We start from the raw sequence: 19,237 nt of genomic DNA on the forward strand, positions 1-19,237 counted from the left end.
GTTGCTATTGGTGCCTCATGTACATAGTTTTTTAGACAGTTAGGATCCAACAAAAATTACTTCAAATGACCTCATCACCATCCACCCAGTGAAGTAATGGTTCATTCATGACTGTAATACATGTTCACCAGCATACATGTTGTAAAAAGAGAAATTTGCTGATGTGAAAGGAAAGGTGACCGAAGAAAGTCAGGAGTTAGTGGTTCAGGAACTGAAGGAATAAACCGTACTTGAGATGTTCTAGTTATGATCTTTGTGTAAGAGTAGACGCAGAAAACGTGCTAAATTGGAAATTGGAGAGAAGGCTTTGGAGAAAGATTGTGTGGTCAACTGTGCCAAAGGCCATAGAGAAGTTGAGAAACTGGATAAGAAATGTACAGTGTGATTACCATCACCGAGGATTTAATTTCAGTGCTGCGACGCTGGGTGGCACAGTGGCTCAGTGGTTAGCACTGCTGACTCACAGGGGCTGGATTCAATTCTGCCCTCGGATGACTGTCTGTGTGGAGTTTGTACATTCTCTCCGTGTCTGTGTGGGTTTCCTCCGGGTTCCTCCCACAGTCCAAAGATGTGGAGGTTAGGTGCGTTGGCCATTCTAAATTGGCCCATAGTGTCCAGGGATGTGCAGGCTAGGTTGGTCAGCCATGGGAAATGCAGGGTTAAACAGATAGTGTAAGTGGGTGGGATGCTCTTTGGAGGGCAGACTGGATTCCATGGGCTGAATAGCCTGCTTCCACACTGTAGGCATTCTATTCTATGACATGAATGGCATGTCAGCTATTGCTCACCTCTGAATTGCAAGGCTCCAACTTCAAGTGTGATAGCAAGAATCAAAGCTGACATTCCTTTACAGTACTGAAGGACCATTGCATTGTTGGAAATGCTGTCTTTCGGTGAGGTGTTAAACTGAGGCCCTGTAATATCTTGGAACATTATTTCAAAGGAGAGCTACCTCCCAATGTCCTGGTCAATATTTATGCTTCAATCGACATCACACACACAAAAAAAGATTATTTGACCAGCATCACATTGCTGGGATGGATGTGGGAGTTAGCTGAGTACAAATCAGTTGCTGTGTTATCAGCCATTACAGAGTGACTGCTTTTCAAAAAGTACCTCATTGGCTGTACAAAATGTTTTGAAATGTCAACGTGGTCATGAAAAGCACTATATAAATGCAAATCTTTTTTCTTTGTAATTGAAGAAGTTATGGGAAAGATGGGTATAGATTTGAAATGTTCAAGAATTGCAAAAGGGATATACTGGTTGCAGAGACGTATACTGCACGTTACACAATATTACACAGCAGCCTGATTGTGTGCACATTTCTCCCAGGATCTATTACTCTGCAGCCTGCTTTCACTCCATATTATACTGAAGTCTGAATTTCAACAGCACGTATCACATTGTATCCTGCGTTTACTTAGTAAATAATACAGTGAAGTCAAACTACCTTTAGTACACATACCATATCATTGATTTAAGTGCTACACTACTACTCCTTTAGCATTTACATCACCTGTACAGAACAATTCACACGAAGTGATGGAAAAATAAATTGGTGGATTATTTTGAGTTTGATAAATAAGACTAAAAGACCATAACAAATAGGAACAGGAATAGGCCATTTGGCCCCTTGAACCTTCTCTGCTGTTCAGTAGGATCATGGCTTATCTGATATTCCTCGTATCTACATTCCTACCCTTTCCCCATAATCTTTGACTCCCCCATTTAGCTAGAAACTATGTATCTCATCATTAAATATACACGCAAGGACTCTTCCCCCATGGCTCTCTATGGCAGGGAGTTCAAAAAGGTTCACAAATCCTTTTGAGAGAATAAATTCTTCCTCATCTCAGTCTTAAAGCATTATGTACGGGAAGGTGATATGTATAATTGGGTCAGGAATCATTTGGAGCTCACTGCTCCTTCAACTAGGACTGGGAAAGGTGTGATCCAAGTTCTCCATGCCTACCTCTATGTTTTCCATACCTTGGTTTCAAGGCTGTTCCATCTCCTCTCTGCTGCTTAGTGTGTAATTGAGATAATGGCACTATGTGGCAGGATTTTTCCAACAATTATCAAACAAGTTAAAGGGCTTACAAGTGCCTGGTCTACTCTATAAAGTAGTTTCTTGGTTTTGGAAGAAACATCCCATGCATTGGCACCCAAAGATAGCTTTCAGTGTAATCACTGATATTTTATCCCCAGACTTGAAAACATACTGTATTACAGTCCGATCACTCAAGGGGCCTGTATATTATAAAAATGCTATCCAATGTAGGAGTTCATAAACGATGCATTTTCTCTTCAAACTAATCCCACATATTTCGTCCTCGTGCATGTTAAAGTGGGTATTTTCATCTCTTGTATGCTATTGCTCCTACATAGCAGATGAGTTCAAATCAATGAAGCCCTCATCCTGATTCCAATTTCAAACAGGTTTCTTAGCCAGTTCAGGCCCTGAAAGCATGTTCTCCGAAACCAAACTGTTCAGTTGCTCCCTCAAGTAATATCAGTTTCACAGCTGTCGTCCTTATAGAATAGCCTAATTTTTTTAATTCTGAAATGATTAAAAATACAAAAAAAACTTGCCAAAATCATCTTGTTTCACTTATGATTGATGAGGTTATACACAATTGTAATTTAAAATGTTACTTTTTTTTAATGGAGCTTTTGATTGTAATGCATGTCTAATAATTAAAGTATATGCTCTTAATTTTGTTCAGCATCCTGCATCCAACAAAGAACTTATATTTTAATAGATTCTTGTTTCTCATGGTCCAATTGCCCTTAAATAATACTCTGCTATTAGATTCTCTTATTGTCCAATGGTCTGTCTTTACTCACTGGCTGCATATCTCCTCTTGGGTTACACTGATAAAATAATTCAAATCATTATCAGTAAGCCAACTCACCAGCCCCCCTAACACCAATACACTTGAATCAAGTGTAATAGTATTCTAAGCGACCCCAGTACATTTGTTTTCCTGAAAGATGTGTGAAGATTAGTTGTAGGGTCTACCAGCTAGTTGTAGAAAAGATGTGATAAATCAGGAAGTGTTTATGAGATGACCACAGTGGCAGCAGATTGTCGGAGGAACTCTTAGTAAGGGACGTTGCACAATTTTACACAAGTTATACAATTTTAAGTTTCTGGGAAATAAGAGGTAATGTGATGATTCTTGATTTCATTGAAGAAGCAACAGGAAGAAAGAGAGTGAATGATCTGATTTGGAGCTTAGTAAAGGTCATTAAATACCTCGTATCTACACCATGCAGTTATTCAGCAATCATACTTTAAAAAGCACCTAAACGTGCCTCAATCTAAGCAAATGTATTTTCAAATTGAGAGATAAATTTCAGATTTTGCATTGAGAGAGATTTGCAGTCCAGAATAAATTTAATCTCTGAAGTAACCTGAATAGAAAATAATAAAATAACACAATTCCGGAAAATAAATTCCTCACAAACCAATAAAAAAAATGATAATAACTAAATGTAAGATTTATATTTGTTTATCACTTTTCATGTCCCCAGAAAGAACATATTTGCCAATTAAGTTCAATGACTGTTGTATTGTGGGAAATTTGTCAACCAATTTGCATGCAGCAAGCTCTGACAAAGAGCAATGAGTTTAAGATCCAATCATTTGACTTTTGGTTGATAATGTTGAGGGATAAATGTTGACCAAGAAATCAGGGTAATAATAATTTATCCATATGGCATTCTGCTGAAGAAAAAAAAAAATTACCCTCTCTATAATGTGCTGAGAAAGTGCAAGGCCAAATAATTAGGCTAAGCATCAGAGGTTAATTTTAAAATATTAACCAGCACAAAATGACCTTCCCATCAAAACATGCAGCAATGAAGTGGCAATTGCAGGTCACTTGCTCTGAGGCATATTCCAAGATATTCCAGAAGATTAGAAGTGAACTACAAAACATTTCAGCATGGATTGAAATCATTTTCAGTTTGGCACCATGATCATATGATGCAAAGACATCTTTGGAATTAAATCCTTGTTCTCACAGATTGACAGTACGTAATTACTCCAGGCAAACAAAACTGTTACAGAAATAGGGCTCTGCCTCAGATTGAGACAAGGAAAATATAGTAAAGACTTTTCTTTTTAAAGACTTTAGGAGCAATTCTCCAGTGATACATGAAAAGTGGTCCTGTCTTGAGCTCAATATGTATCTTAGGTAGTTAAATAAAAAACAGTTCCTTTGAGATGTGTTCTGTCGTTAGTTCCCTTGCTAGTCAGTGAGTAGAGGCATATTTTCCAATAGCTGAAACTGGATCATTAGAGGTTGCTTGTTAGCTTACACTTTGGAATTCTCTTCATCATTCTGCTGTCTCAAAGAGACATTTGTTCAGCTTGTTACAGAAGAAAACACTGGAAAGTGATTCTTTTCCTGTGTGTGGAAAGGGGAGTTTATGAAGGGATTAGAGTATTAATTAGTAGAATCACATGACAATGATTCATAATTGTTTGCCTGTGACTAGATTCTAATCACCTGTAGTAAATTGTAATTTTTGATAAGTACAGACACCCATCCATATTTTCTGTTAAACTGGGCCCAAAAAGCATGTGGAGAAAGTGAGGACTGCAGATGCTGGAGATCAGAGCTGAAAATGTGTTGCTGGAAAAGCGCAGCAGGTCAGGCAGCATCCAAGGAACAGGAGAATCGACGTTTCGGGCATAAGCCCTTCTTCAGGAATCATGTGAACAGGGGAAATTCTGCATACTTTGTAAAATCATTACAAAGTGGTGACTCCGGGGATGGCAAGACTTGATTTCCAACACCCTGCCCAAGTGAGATGTGACAAATGCCAGTCAAGTGGGCTGCTTTGATCTGGATTGTGTCAGGCTTGTTGACTGTAGTCACATCTGCACCAACCCAGGGAAGAGGAGAGTACTCTGTCACTTTTCTGACTTAAGATAGAGTGATAGAGGTCACCAGCAGAGAAAAAAGGCCCTTCGGCTCCTCAAGCCCGTGCCAGTCAAAATAAGCACTTTACTATTCTAATCTCATTTTCCAGCCTTGTATGTCTAGGCATCTAAAGTGTGCATCTAAGTACATCATAAATGTTATGAGGTTTACTGCCTCTACTAGCCTTACAGACAGTGAGTTCCAGATTCTCCCACCACCTTCTGAGTGAAAAGAAAATCCTCATATCCTCTGTAAACCTCCTGCTCCATTTCTTAAATCTGTGTCCCTTAGTTATTGATTCCTCTATCAAGAGGCAAAGCTCCTCTCTGGCTACTCTATCTGTTTGTGATTTGTAGTTGGTGGACAGGTATTGGAGAAACAGTAAGTGAGTTACTGGCCAGAGAATTCCCAGCCTCGGACCTGCCCTTGTAGCTACTGTATTTATGTGGCAGGTTTAGTTCCATTTCTGGTCAAAGGAAACCTCAAAGATGTTGATACTTGGGGATTGGACAATGGTTATGCCTTTGAGCATTAAAAGGTGATGATTAGGTTCTCCCTCTTGTTGAGAATGGTTAGTGACTGGCGTTTGTGTGGCACATATGATACTTGTCAGTTATTAATCCAAGCTAGGATTCTGTCAGGTCTTGCTGCACATGGCAATAGATTCAGTGTCTAAGGAGCAGTGAGTTGTGCTGATCATTGTACATTCATCAGTGTGGTTGGTGATGATCAGCAGGTAGTTTTCTTGCCCATTTTTGACCTGATAGCATCAGAAAATGTTAGAGGGGTCTGGAGTCAATGTTGAGGAATCCCAGGCAACTCGTTCTTTTCTATATGCCACTGTGTCCCCACATCTGGTGGGTCTGTTCTGCTGTCTTGCCAGTGGAACAGGATATCCGAGGATGGTGATGGCTTTGTTTATGGTCTGATTTCATGTGTATGACTATACCAGACTGTTGCTTAACTAGGCTGTGGGACAACTTGTCAACTTGTCCCATTTAGATGTTGATAAGGAGGACTTTGCAAGGTCAGCTTTAACTATTGTCATTTTGGTATTACAGCGCTGTGGTCTGGAGTCATATGTAGGCTTGACCAGGGAAGGATGGCAGATGCGATACACAAAACCTTCAAAGCATCCAACCATGTCATCAAAGCATTGTAGATACATATACAACAGATCTTCCTTACTTCTGATCAATGAGAACTTTTTAATCTGTGTACTAACATCAATCCTCAGTGATGCCTCCTTTATCACATATTTTACTGACATTAGCTACATCTCTTCATAACTACTCAATCCCAAGATTGCAGAATCATCCATTTCTGTAATATGCAACATGCAGTTAATATCCATCTTTAGCAGCATGGTGGCTCAGTGGTTAGCACTGCTGCCTTATCAGCACAAGGGACCCCGGTTCAAATCCACCCTTGGGTGACTGTGTGTATGGGAGTCTTCTCTCATAATCCAAAAATGTGCAGATCATGTGGTTGGTCCATGCTAAATCACCCACAGTGTCCAGGGCTGTGCAGGCTAGTTATATTAACCATAGGAAATATAGGTTTATGGGGGTTGGTTTTGGGTGGGATAAGTTTCAGAGAGTCTATGTAGACCCGATGAAGCAAATGGCCTGGTTTCACACTGCAAGGATTCTATGGTTCTGATTTGTATTATTCCTAATTGTTGAATCTTAGCCCTCCCATATCTGTCAGCATGTATACTGCTTGGTTTTGGAACATCTTTCATAGGGTAAGGATTTACCTCTGCGATCTTCTGGTTTTGCCTGACTGTGATAATGTTTCTCTGTGCTCTGGTATCATTATTCACTTCAGATTTGTGGTTGTGGGCTTATATATCATCTTCTAGATCTTTTCTCTGGAAACTGTCACACCCAACTATTTCACACTGCTCTATGATCCCTATGTCTATTGCATCCTGAAACTTGTCTTCTTCCTTTGTCCTGCACAGGGGTTTTTATCCCAGTTTGTGGCAAACTCTGTAGCTTGAGCTAAAGACGGGACATTTCTTTCTCTCCGTGAGCTAATGTGGTCATCCACATTCTAAGTTTCATTCAGAAATTGTCAACTTTTCCCTGGGATGAGGGAGCCCAGAACTAGAGGGCATAGGTTTAGGGTGAGATATAAAAAAGACCTATGGAGCAAGATTTTCACGCAGAGGGTGGTATGTGTGTGTGTGGAATGGGCTGCCAGAGAAAGTGGTGGAGGCTAGTTGTATTGCAACATTTAAAAGGCATCTAGATGAGTATATGAATAGGAAGGGTTTGGAGGGATATGGGCTGGGTGCTGATAGGTGGGACTAGATTTGTTTGGGATATCTGGTTGGCATGGATGAGTTGGACCGAAGGGTTTGTTTCCGTTCTGTACATCTCTATGACTCTATGACTTTAAGTTCACCTGGTACATGCCTTTGACTTTGAATTTGAAACTGGAGGATCTGGCACTTTGGTGGAAGATACGTGCAGAATTTCTTGAAAATCTTGTCAGCACTTTTACTGGTGTCCTTATTCATTTCCCTGCTCTAAGGCAGATCTAAAAAGGTTCTCTCCTATCTATAAAAGGATGCAGCAGACCCTTTTGGCTTCACTAGTACCTTTGAGAAAGCTACTGAATCTAAAAGTGTGGTGCTGGGAAAGCACAGCCAGTCAGGCAGCATCCGAGGAGCAGGAGAGTCAATGTTTCGGGCGTAAGCCCTTCATCAGGACCTGCTGTGCTTTTCCAACATGACACTCTTCGACTCTGATCTCCAGCATCTGCAGTCCTCACTTTCTCCTAGAAAGCTACTGAATGTCAAATTGAACTTCTCAAATGTGTCAGTGGCATTGTCACTTTCTAATTCATCATGTGTTCGAGCAACACATTTTGATTCCTGTGGTAAGTGGCCATTTTGTTTTAACTGAATTCACACAGATTTATCCACTTTCAGTCAGAATACCTCATGTTGACCTTTCTCAATCTAATTCAGCATTTACCTCATTTATAATGCTTGGGATTTACTCTCAAATACCTGCTGCCACCACATTATGTATTGCAGTCCCCAGAAGTTCAAAATAATCACACTGTTAGATGCAATTAATAGGGTTGACATTGACAATGTCTCTTGAAGCTCTCCACAGGCCTTGTGAAATGATACATTGGTGTATTGGTATATTGACTTTAACACAGTAATGAGTAGTGTTGCTTTCTGAATTGTTAAAAAAATTCATTCATGGGATGTTGGCATCGCTGGCTAAACCAGCACTTATTGCCCATCCCTAACTGCGTAGAGGGCAGTTGAGAGTGAACAATGTTGCTGTGGGTCTGGAGTCACATGTAGGCTAGAACAAGTAACGATATCAGTTTTCTTCCTCTCAAGGGTATTTGTGAACAAAATGGGTTTTATCAACAATCAATAATGGAATTATTGGACTCTTAATTCCAGATGGTATTTCCTATTGAATTCAAATTTCACTATAAACAAGATTTGAACCTTGGTACCCAGAATATTACCTGGGTCTGTGGATTAACAGTCCAGTGATAATACCACTAGGCCATCACCTTCCTACATTGTCCATGCTCATAAGAATGCTCAAGTCATAGTTCCCAAACACTTTTTGAATAATATGACAATATCACATTTACATTCTATCTATTGTTCTCATGCATAATTATAAATGTCAAGACTCACTTCATATTTGTATCACACATGCCTACAAGGTCAGTTAGCTCAGTTGGCTGGACAGTTGATTGGTGATGAAGAGTAATGCCAACAACATGGGTGGGGTCACCATGAAATTCTTGCCTTGCTGACCCTTGGGTTAAACTCACCACCAGTTATTTGTCTCTCCTTAGTGAGAGCGCGGGACAATGCTGACTTTACCTTGACACATGTGCTCACTCGTGCTGGTATCAAGTTTCACAACTGCCCAGTTTCATGGGTACACACTGTTACTCTGGAAGAATTTCATGGTTGCCAACTGTTGCTGGGGTGGAAATTTGTGGGAGCTCTTATTGCTTGGGTACAGTTTCATGGTACACCTATTGCTTGGGTAAATATCATTGATTTACTCAGCTTTAAATGGACAGATCTAACCTAGAATCCTTCTGCTCTGTGTAGCGTGGCAACTGCCTGAGTAGAGCAGTTAGTCCATGAACCATCAGAAACGAGGCAATACAGTACGGATTCCAGCATAAAGTGTAACTTAAATCCAATGCTTGTCTGAGGAAAGTGCAGAAGGTTCTGTCGAAATGATTCTGATTTTCCCTTTCTCAATGCAATCGCAAAATATTTGTAACAGTTTCTAATCCACCATGATTCGATAATAACAGAAAGCCCTGTGAGTAAATGCTGATGTTATCGAGCAGTGAAGAGTAGAACCAAATCCTTCAGCCCTCAGCTCTGTCCTGCCTGGCTGCATTTGCCTCTATCCCCATTAACTTGATCCTACTTTTACAACTGTGTCCTATTGCATGACGCCAGTGGGATTATTTGTATCGTGGTTTGAAATTTGACCATGAAGATCAATGAATGCGATAGAGAGAAATCAGCATTCTCTCATACAACAGGAGACAGTGGAATGTGAGTGATACCAGGGCGAATTTATTATTTTCTAATTCAGTGTTGCCACTCCCAAGTAGGAACACTAATATCTCCCACAAGGACCTGTTTGCCACATGAGTTAGACAAACTGGGAATGAGATACAAATGACCTCTGTACCCTCCCCTTTTTACACTCTGACAACTTCCATTAATAGAGCACCAAGAATGTGGCCGAACATCCCAGAGCGCTTCAAAGGAATGTAATGAGACAAAGATGACACCAATCTAAAGAAGAATTTCTATAACAGATGACGGCAAAAGAACATTGAAAGGGGGAAGATGACTTGGGGAGGTTTAGAATGCAATTTCAGAGCTTCAGATCTAATTGGCTGAATGCGCATCAGGTAGTGGTGGCATCAAGTTTGTGCAGAATGCATTGAGACATCATTTGAAAAATGCAGAGTTCCTGAAGGGTTCCAGGTCCTGAAAGGTTATAGAGTTAGGCCATGGAATGAATTGAGCATAAGGTTAAGAATTTTAATGGAAGAGCAAATTACTGCAGATGCTGGAATCTGTACTAAAAACAAAAAATGCTGGAGATCACAATGGGCCAGGCAGCATCTGTCGAGAGCAAGCTAATGTTTCACGTCTAGATGGCTCTTCATCAGAGCTCTGACAAAGAGTCATCTGGACTCGAAAAGTTAGCTTGTTCTCGCTCTGTGGATACTGCCTGACCCACTGTGATTTCCAGCATGTTTTGTTTTCAGATAAGAATTTTAACTCAAAGTGGATTTATTCTCCCTTTCGGAGTAGAAAAAAACATGTTAAATATCAAAAAATACTCAGAACTCAAGGGATCTCTTGCAGCAGAGTGGTATGTCCCTACCTTGAAATAAGAGGGCTGGGTTCAAGTCCCACCTGCACCAGAGATGTGTAATAATGCCTCTGAACAGGTTGATCAGGAAAAATAGGTCAAATTTAAAATCAATGTTTGGGACTGAATACCCCAGCCTTTCTGCACCTTTGTTTTAAAGTATACAAGATGAGTCAGACTGGTACATCTCATTCACCAGTTTTACTGGTCTTTCCTTCAGGGCTGTCAGCCTGTTGTACCATGGACTAACAGCCCATGTGGCTGTGTTATAAACCATGTCTGGTGAGACTGAAACTGAAGTGTGCTGGTTCTATGTAATCATTAGCCTACACCAAGCTGAAAGCCCATGAACACAAGCAGCTGACTTAACCTTACAGTCTGATCCAACAACAGAACACAAGGGCCTGTGAAGGGAAGGACGTACTGTAGGGTGGTGGGCTGGTGGGATAGAACTCTAAAGTGTTTGTTTTGGAACCAATCCATATGTAAAAAGAGGGAGATCAATATCTTATCAGGAAGAGTTGCATATTAGAGAAATATCAATAGCATTGCTTTAGGGGAAGGAATGTGACATGTTTTTAAATTTGGCAATCCGTAATGTTGATCAGTGTCCATGGTAAAACAGGCCTACAGGAAGACTACATCTAAGCAGCTCCAGATTCTCACTATGTTTATGTCCTACCAAAACCTAAGCTTGGATGCCTGCAGAGGTAGACAAGCTAGATCATCACTTCCTCGAAACACTCAATCAAATTTGTGAGACAAGACACCGCACAGAACTATGCTGTCTATCCCTAATAGGTCCATTCTTTTCCAACTGTGAATAAATCCTGCCCCTAAGACTCTTCTCCAATAACTTCCCTATCGCTGATGTAAGGCTCACTGGCCTACAATGTCCTGGATTAACCCTGTTGCCCTTCCTCAAACAAAGAAAGAACTTTGGCTATTCTCCAGGCTTTGTAGCTAAAAAGGATAGAAAGATCTCCGTCAAGGCCCCAGCAATCTCTTCCCTTGCCTCCTTCAGTGTCCTGGGATAGATCCCATGATGCCCTGTGGTCTTGTCTACTTTATTATTTTTCATGAAATTATCTGTCAACTGGCATAACTATGAAAGATTGACGATATTAGCAATAATGTGTTGACTGGAAGAGAATGTAAATGGTTTCTTATTTCTGAATAATGGAGTTACAGAATATATTGGATGGTGTATCTGGATGAGTGAGAAAGCAGGAGAATGGGGAAAGTTGGTGAGGTTTTTGTGGAACTGACACTACTAGGGAAGAGAATATGAAACTCAGCAGTGTCATTATAAAACTGATATGTGGAATACATTGAGAAAGGAAAGCATTGAAGTAAATCCAACAAACCTTTGAAATATTAAGCAAACTTGTGGAACTTGTGTACAAATGTGAACAGCAAACATAGACTTTCGCATCAACGTTTTTAAAGGGTGATGGGTACAATTTGCCTTCTTGCTGAGAGATGCTATAAAGTGGACTGAAACATATAAAGGAGAGGACACAAAGGAGGTTGACAGGATGTTGCCTGAATTGGAGTGTATTAACTATAAAAATGATTTTGCTAGAGCGTTAGAGACTGAGGGGCAACCTGGTAGAAGTATATAAAATTATGAGAGGTGTGGAAAGGATCCCTTTTTTTCCAGAGTGGAAATGTCAAATATGAGGGGGCATAGGTTTAAGGTGAGACAGGAAAGTTTAAAGGAGATATTCCTTTACACAGAGTGGGGTGGGTGCCTGGAACGTGCTGCCGGGGGAGATGGTAGAAGCAGATATGATAGCAACTTCTCAGAGTATATAGACAGACACATGAACGGGCAGGTAATAGAGAAATTTGAACCATGTGCAGGCAGCTGTAATTAGTTTAGAATGATATGATGGTCGGCACAGAAGCAATGGGCCGAAGCGATCTGTTCCTGTGCTGCACTGCTCTATGTTCTATGACTGTCATAATAATCCTTCATTCATCCAGCAATCCCTTTTTTTGGTCCCACTCGGTGTAATACTTCCAATTCTGATCATTATGTTATATCATTTCTTCCATCCCTCTCATGCAATGTCTTCTTGTCTGTTCTTCTTACCTCGTTAGCTCTGAATTTCCCCTTGAGCTGCCAATGTCTCTCTGCCCTCTGACGCACGAACACATACAAACAAAAGAACAAAGAACCCTGTCTGATCCCTCTCTGCTCTGGTCATCTTGCTTTTAGATCCTTTCTGCTCCAATCCACTTGATGCACTGATCTCCCCTTGCTCCAGTGCACTTGAATGACCAGTCCCTTTCTTCTCTAGCCCAATCTGAACCACTTCCCCATCTTTGACTCACTGAATCCTATCTGCTCTAGTCCGTTTCTGGATGATCATTCATTTTCCCATTGCCAGTGATTTTGTTCCATACGATGGTATTTGAAGTTCTCGAGAGACACAGAGAGGGAGAGAGGGAGTTTCAGTGACATTATCAGAGCTTCATACGAGCATTCCACTCCACAATAATTTTACTTAAAACATGGTTTTAATTTGGCACAAATGAATTTCACCATCAACTAAAGGATTGTACTGTAAATCACACCCCCACATAGGGAAGAGTTTGAATGGTGCATTGTTTTTCTGGTATTCAGGAAAATGTATTCCTGTCCTCAGAGAGCAGAGCTGACTCCAAAAATCAGTTATTCACAATGAAATTCAAAAGTAATTGTGATATTTGGAATTATTTCAAGTCATGAATCAGAACAAAAAATGATGCTTGAAATGAGGAACAACAACAAATTCACCTAAGCAGATATTATGAAGCTGAATGTCACCCAAAATTAAGGCGGACGTAGAGGCAGAGGGGAGCAGCTGGGTAATGTTAGATCGAGAGCAGGCAAGAGTGGAAAGGGCCGATGGGAATCACAAAGGGCCAGTTACGGGGTGGATGAAAGAGGGCAGTCAAGATCTGGAATCTGGGAGAAGTGAGGAGAGAAATCAGAAGGGTACTTGAAGGACATAAACCAGGGAGGTTAGCACTAATGGTGTTTAGAGGAAACAAGCCAAGTGGAATGACAATGTACGTTGTATAAGAATGTGCAGAAACAGACAAGTCATGAATGGAGTTGGGGCCTGGTCATTTGCAAAAAAGAAGGGAAATAGAAGCCACTAAAACAAGGATGGGTGCAATGAAGGGGAGGACATATTGACAGTGCATGGAAATGATTCAGTCTTTTTCTTCTGAAAAATGTGTTGCTGGAAAAGCGCAGCAGGTCAGGCAGCATCCAAAGAGCAGGAGAATCGATGTTTTGGGCATAAGCCCTTCTTCAGGAATGCCTGAAGAAGCATTCCTGAAGAAGGGCTTATGCCTGAAAGGTCGATTCTCTTGCTCCCTGGATGCTGCCTGACCTGCTGCGCTTTTCCAGCAACATATTTTTCAGCTCTGATCTCCAGCATCTGCAGTCCTCACTTTTTCCTAGTCTTTTTCTTCTTCCAAGATGAAAGTTTCTTTTTTTAAAAAAAGCAAAAGGTTAGAAAATCAGGACAAAGCATATAAAATATAGACTCCTCCAAAAGGATGGAGGTAATGACTGCCTGACACAATGGGAAGGAAAGTGAACTCATGGATTACTGGACAAAACAAGTAGCGTCTGTGGACAAGGGAAGGCTGTGCATGTGGGATTGAAAAGCAGATAGATTGAGGTCTATTGCAAAGCTGCAGACATCTCACTCTTGGCACAGTTCGGGAACAGACTGATGGAACAGTGATTGCAACCACACATAATTGCTGCCTAGTTAGTGAATGATTGCAGTTTGTGTTTAGATTGTAGGGCATACAAATTACATGACACTGGCTCGCTCTGTCAGCTCCATTTCCAGTGGTCTGTTCTTTCCAAAAGAAATGTTTCTGTGGTTTAAGTTTAAATTGAGGCTCTTCAAATATGCAGTGGTACACCAGGGCCAATTACATCTCTAAATCCTTGGAAAATGAAACACCTTCTTAATAAAGTTTACAGTGCCTCATATACAGCAACCACCCTTTGTGACCCACTTGCAATGGCTCCTGCTTCAAGACAGACATTAAATTGCATTCCTTGAAATCATTGATGTGGCTCCTCCTCATGTCACTTGTTTGGTGATTCCACCATGTAGGGTTATACCAACACCCCTAGTCAGCCAAGTTCAATATCCCTGATCTTTGTCTGTAGCTTCAGCTGAGATGGGACATGGGCTGCTTCAATTGACTTGAGATAGTCAGTCTTGATGGGGAACAGGAGCGAGAGAATGCCTTGTGGTTAAAATGGATGCTTTGAAGAGAAAGTTAAAAATCACACAACACCAGGTAATAGTCCAATAGGTTTAATTGGAAGCACTAGCTTTTGGAGCGCCACTCCTACATCTGTGTCTTACAATTGTGTCCTCCACAACCACCTGATGAAGGAGTGGCGCTCTGAAAGCTAGTGCTTCCAATTAGACCTGTTGGACTATAACCTGGTGTTGTGTGATTTTAAACTTTGTACACCCCAGTCCAACACTGACATCTCCAAATCTTGAAGAGAAAGGATATCCAGAAGGAGACAGAAGAGCAGAAGGGAGAGACAATAAAGATCAACACTGGAGGCCAGGCTGAGGCAGTGATTATTTCATTGGGAGGGTGAGGAACCAATAATTATGGTGATAAGACAGGTTGTTAGAGAAGGTCAGGCCAGGCAAATGTTTACAGGATAGGAAAGCATATAAGATATACGTAAATGAGCGATGGGAGTTGGACAGTGATAACAAGATTTAATTTGACTTTGACGATGCCTGCTGACGTTCTGTAAAAAATGTGAGTGAGAATGGTCCCTGGTTATAGAATAGTTTCTGAGCTGTCAAAGGAGCCAAGTCACTGTAATGATTTAAATTATATCAAAGCAGAAACAATGACCCAAGCAGTGCTTATCTGATGAAATCTTTCTTCTAAAAACTGGCTCCAGTTCATTTCTCCCAGTTCTCTGACTGGACTCCAATATACCCACCAGTTAAAATCAAACTGGATATTGTCATATCAAAGTGCACAAATGCAGAATACAATCCAGGTCAAATTTTCAGAAGAGGAGATAATAGGGAATGAAATTCTGATTTCTCAGCATGATAATTTGAAAATATAAGTGGCTTCAGCTTGATGAATTGTCCCAAGGTGCTTCACAGAATTGTCAACAGTGACAGCAAGCCACGGAAAAGAGCTTTCGGAGAGGGTTAATGAAAGGGACAGTCTTAAAAAGAAGAGAAAGAGGTGGAGAGGCTTGTGTTTGAAGAGGGAATGCCAGAGTTTAAGACCTAGTGAGCTAAAGGCAAAATTTAGAGGCATAAATGTTGGGCAAAAGGAAGTAAAGATTAACAAGAGGCAAGAGTTGGAGAAATGTCCAGGTCTCAGTGGGTAGTAGGGCTGGAGGAGCTTACAGACATTGAGACATAGACAGCGTGGAAAAATTTGAACATCACATTGTTGTTGTAAAAGGCACATTAAATATTCATAGCTGCTCAGTAAGTTTCCTCATTTTTATTCTCTCTTTTTTTCCCGCAACATTCAGGTGACAGTGAGGTGGTAGATAACATGTATGAGACAGATGCTGAGCCACCAGCTGGGGAGAGTGGTGAAGAGGAAACGGAAGACAGCATCATGTCCCCCATCCCTGTCGGCCCACCATCTCCACTTCCCCCAAGCAATGAATTCACTCCAAAGGAAGGGTCCCCATATGAAGCCCCTGTCTACATTCCTGAAGACATTCCAATCCCACCTGACTTCGAGCTGAGAGAGTCTTCAGTCCCTGGAGCAGGATTAGGGATTTGGGCCAAGAAGAAGAATGAAGTAGGAGAGAGATTCGGTCCCTATGCTGGGATTCAAAGGGTGACACTGAAGGATCCGAACTTCGGATGGGAGGTAATTGTTGATTTATTATTGTAACTGATTGATTGGGCTCAGGAGTGCTACATGATTCAGACCAATGGCATTTTTACCCTGGCAGTTTGCCACGGCAGTATCCCTATCATATTCCCACTGGTGCCAGCCTTCAGCATATCTGATGTAAACTCTACACTTGTGAAGAGGCCTCAGGCTTCAGTTTTCCACAGTAAACCAATATCTGGGCCAGAGGAGCATGGCAAGATAAAGCAAGGAGGGCCATGCTCTCAGATCATCATTTCTAAATTGCTCTCATGCTGCTACATCAACAGCATTAAACTCCATTACTGTACCTAAAGAGTGGTACAGAACACAAATTCGCAGGGTGCTCCTTTAGGAACAGGCCTCACCTTGGATGGTGAACCGATTAAGAAGATGGAGGGGGGGGGGGAATGAATCTCAAAAGCATGGATTTCCATCAAACTTTCAAAGAAAACTTTGATGAAAATGGTTTCAAGACCTTGTGATCCGAATCAATTGCATACAGTGCATTATTCTGCCCTTTTTGAATGTTTCTCATTGTTTTTAATAATCCAAGATTGTAATTCACAAATCTTCCTTGTCCAAGATTGAAGCAGTTTTAAGAATTCAGAGAGTCCACAAGTTGTTATGTTTCCATTTTGATGTTTGGCTTGACTGATGGTTAATGTAAAGTTTCGAACTGGATGTGTGTGCTCCTGGACTTTGCCTCATTCAGCTGACCTTGTTATGCTTGTGTTAATTAAAAGGAAAATGTGATCCATAACAGCTTTGTACAAACTGGAATGTGGCTGTTTTGGAAGTTACATACTGTTAAATGTGTTTCCAGTGTGGCATTAGTACAATGTATGACCTAGTACAGATTACAGAATAATCACTAATCCCTGGGCATTCCTTTCAGTGTATTGTTGGGTATGCAGCTTTAAAATGGTAGAAGTCTTCCCATATTCCAAACAATGTATTAGTTAGCTGGTGAGATACCATGGTTTCTTTTTAATTGGTATATATCCAATGTATAACTGTTCTGAGGCCAATTAGAAAAACTAATTGTTTGTAGGCATATTCAGGGGTCAATCATTGGTCAAAGGAAACCAACAAGAAATAACTGGCTTTGTTTTTGTTGTGTGGCACAGAGCTTTGTGTATTATAAAAGTGTGACAGACTTGGCTCAAAGTGTGTATTAGCTGATCCCTGCGGCATTGCTCCTGGTGAGTTGTGAGATATGCTGTTTTGCAAAACAGTGTAACTCCTTGCAACTGAATGTGACAAGTGATATCGCAGGAGGTAAATGCAAGACTTAGAGAATGGGCTTTTATCTTTAGGATTCATAACACCTTAGAGCTGTGCAATACTGGTATGTGTCAGGGAAAGAATTCAACATATCAAGCCATTGTAAAATATAAATCAAATGCCAACATGTGTAAAGCAGTTCTTGGACTCTATTTTATGCCTTGCTTTAATCGGACTAACGAAATTTTTTGAACCTGGGATCCTCTTAACCTTATTGAAGTGTCAGCAATATTTAAATGTCTCCTTGTTATAACCCGATCAAAGAGACTCCAGTACCCTGATCAAACCCTTGCTTTAATTTCACCCAGGAGAGGTCAAGCATCCTTTCCCATTTCCCATTGTATTGTGACAGAGCCGACTTCAGAATCTTGATCCAATCCATGTTTTTGGGCTGTTTCTCATTTCTGGTGATGATGTAATTACATTGTTTGACATTTGTCGTTATGACAGCATTTCCCTTTTTATGGAAACAATGGTCAATGAGACAGAATTGAATTACTGATGTTGAGCCTGCTTCACTGCACAATACCAGACTTGTTTTTGAAGAGTGGTCATAGCAAGACTCTGTGCCGAAAGTGATGTAACGTGGCTGAAGGTCATGTGACCTTTCTCTTCTCAGAGTTTGATCAGTGCTGCACTATCACTTCTATGATGTTGCATTAATCCTCTGTTACAAAAAGCTTCTTATTGCAAGTTCAGTCCTCCTGTGATGCAATTAAGTGACAGACTCATGGCAGGACAGCACCTGCAGCAATGAGGAAGTTCCATCATAGCTGCCGCTTTGACCGGGAAGATGGGAAACCCAAACACCTCACAACATGGTCAAGTAATAAAAAGCAAGTTGTTATAGTCCCATTAGAGGGAGACAACTGGTGGTGAGCTTAACCTGAGGGTCACCATACTTCAGGCAAAGCTGAGATGATGGGATCTACATGCTAATCCAAGCCAGTGCAGGAGTTGAACACATTCTGTTTGGCATCACTCTACATTGCAAATCAGTCATCCAGGCTATCTTGCTCCCTCAATAACATCATATTGTGTCAGAGGGTATCTATATTGTCTTGTTTTTAGAGAGCTACTACAATGACAAGCCTACCTTTGCAGTTGCTGTGACAAGATAAGTGGTGTGACATTAGAATTGCCAACTCAGAAGAAAATACTCCAAGATATTCTTTTCTCACACTGTGGTGACAACACTGATTGCCCTTTGACCTGTCATTTCCAAGCCATCATTCTTTATCTCAAAGTGGCTGAGGGAATGAGGAGTGTACTTGTTCCACCAATATCTACATTTCAATGTAAAAAAGAAGGAACAACACTCAAAAAGGGATTCAGTGGAAAGCTTTCTAAGCTTTTAGCCTCCTTAACCAAAGCATTTATTTCCTGGCCTGGCAGAAAGCAGACAGAAATGCCGCCTCTTACTTCAAGCATTGGAGCTCTTTCCAGGCAGAATGGGGACAACATCCTAGGCCGGCACTCAAATTTTCAGATGAGGAGCAGCAGTTAAAAGTTGTCAGTGGCATTGCAGCTTAACCATTGACACCTGCTCGTTTCTTCAGCCAACCTCTCTCAGTTTTACTGAGGTCAATTTGAGTGGAACCTCACCAGCTCCAGTGGGGGGAAAATGTAGAGGTTGCCATGACAGCAGTGCTCCTGAGCTCGGTACATTGTACATGATGTGGCTGCATTGGTCACATT

General features: G+C 41.0%; 1 protein-coding gene across 12 annotated transcripts in view; it reads left to right on the plus strand.

The window, feature by feature from the left end:
* The window catches only part of prdm16 (PR domain containing 16), a 716,406-nt gene that overhangs the window by 207,111 nt on the left and 490,058 nt on the right, over window positions 1-19,237 (plus strand). For all 12 annotated transcript variants that reach the window (XM_043676051.2, XM_043676062.2, XM_043676053.2 and 9 more), the window contains exon 2: window positions 15,900-16,249. In XM_043676051.2, the coding sequence (XP_043531986.2) occupies window positions 15,900-16,249 (350 nt within the window). The remainder of the gene's footprint in view (window positions 1-15,899; window positions 16,250-19,237) is intronic.

The sequence above is a fragment of the Chiloscyllium plagiosum genome, unplaced genomic scaffold (assembly GCF_037043375.1).
Source record: "Chiloscyllium plagiosum isolate Xiang-an unplaced genomic scaffold, Cpla_swu_hap1 HiC_scaffold_37, whole genome shotgun sequence".
NCBI lineage: Eukaryota > Metazoa > Chordata > Chondrichthyes > Orectolobiformes > Hemiscylliidae > Chiloscyllium > Chiloscyllium plagiosum.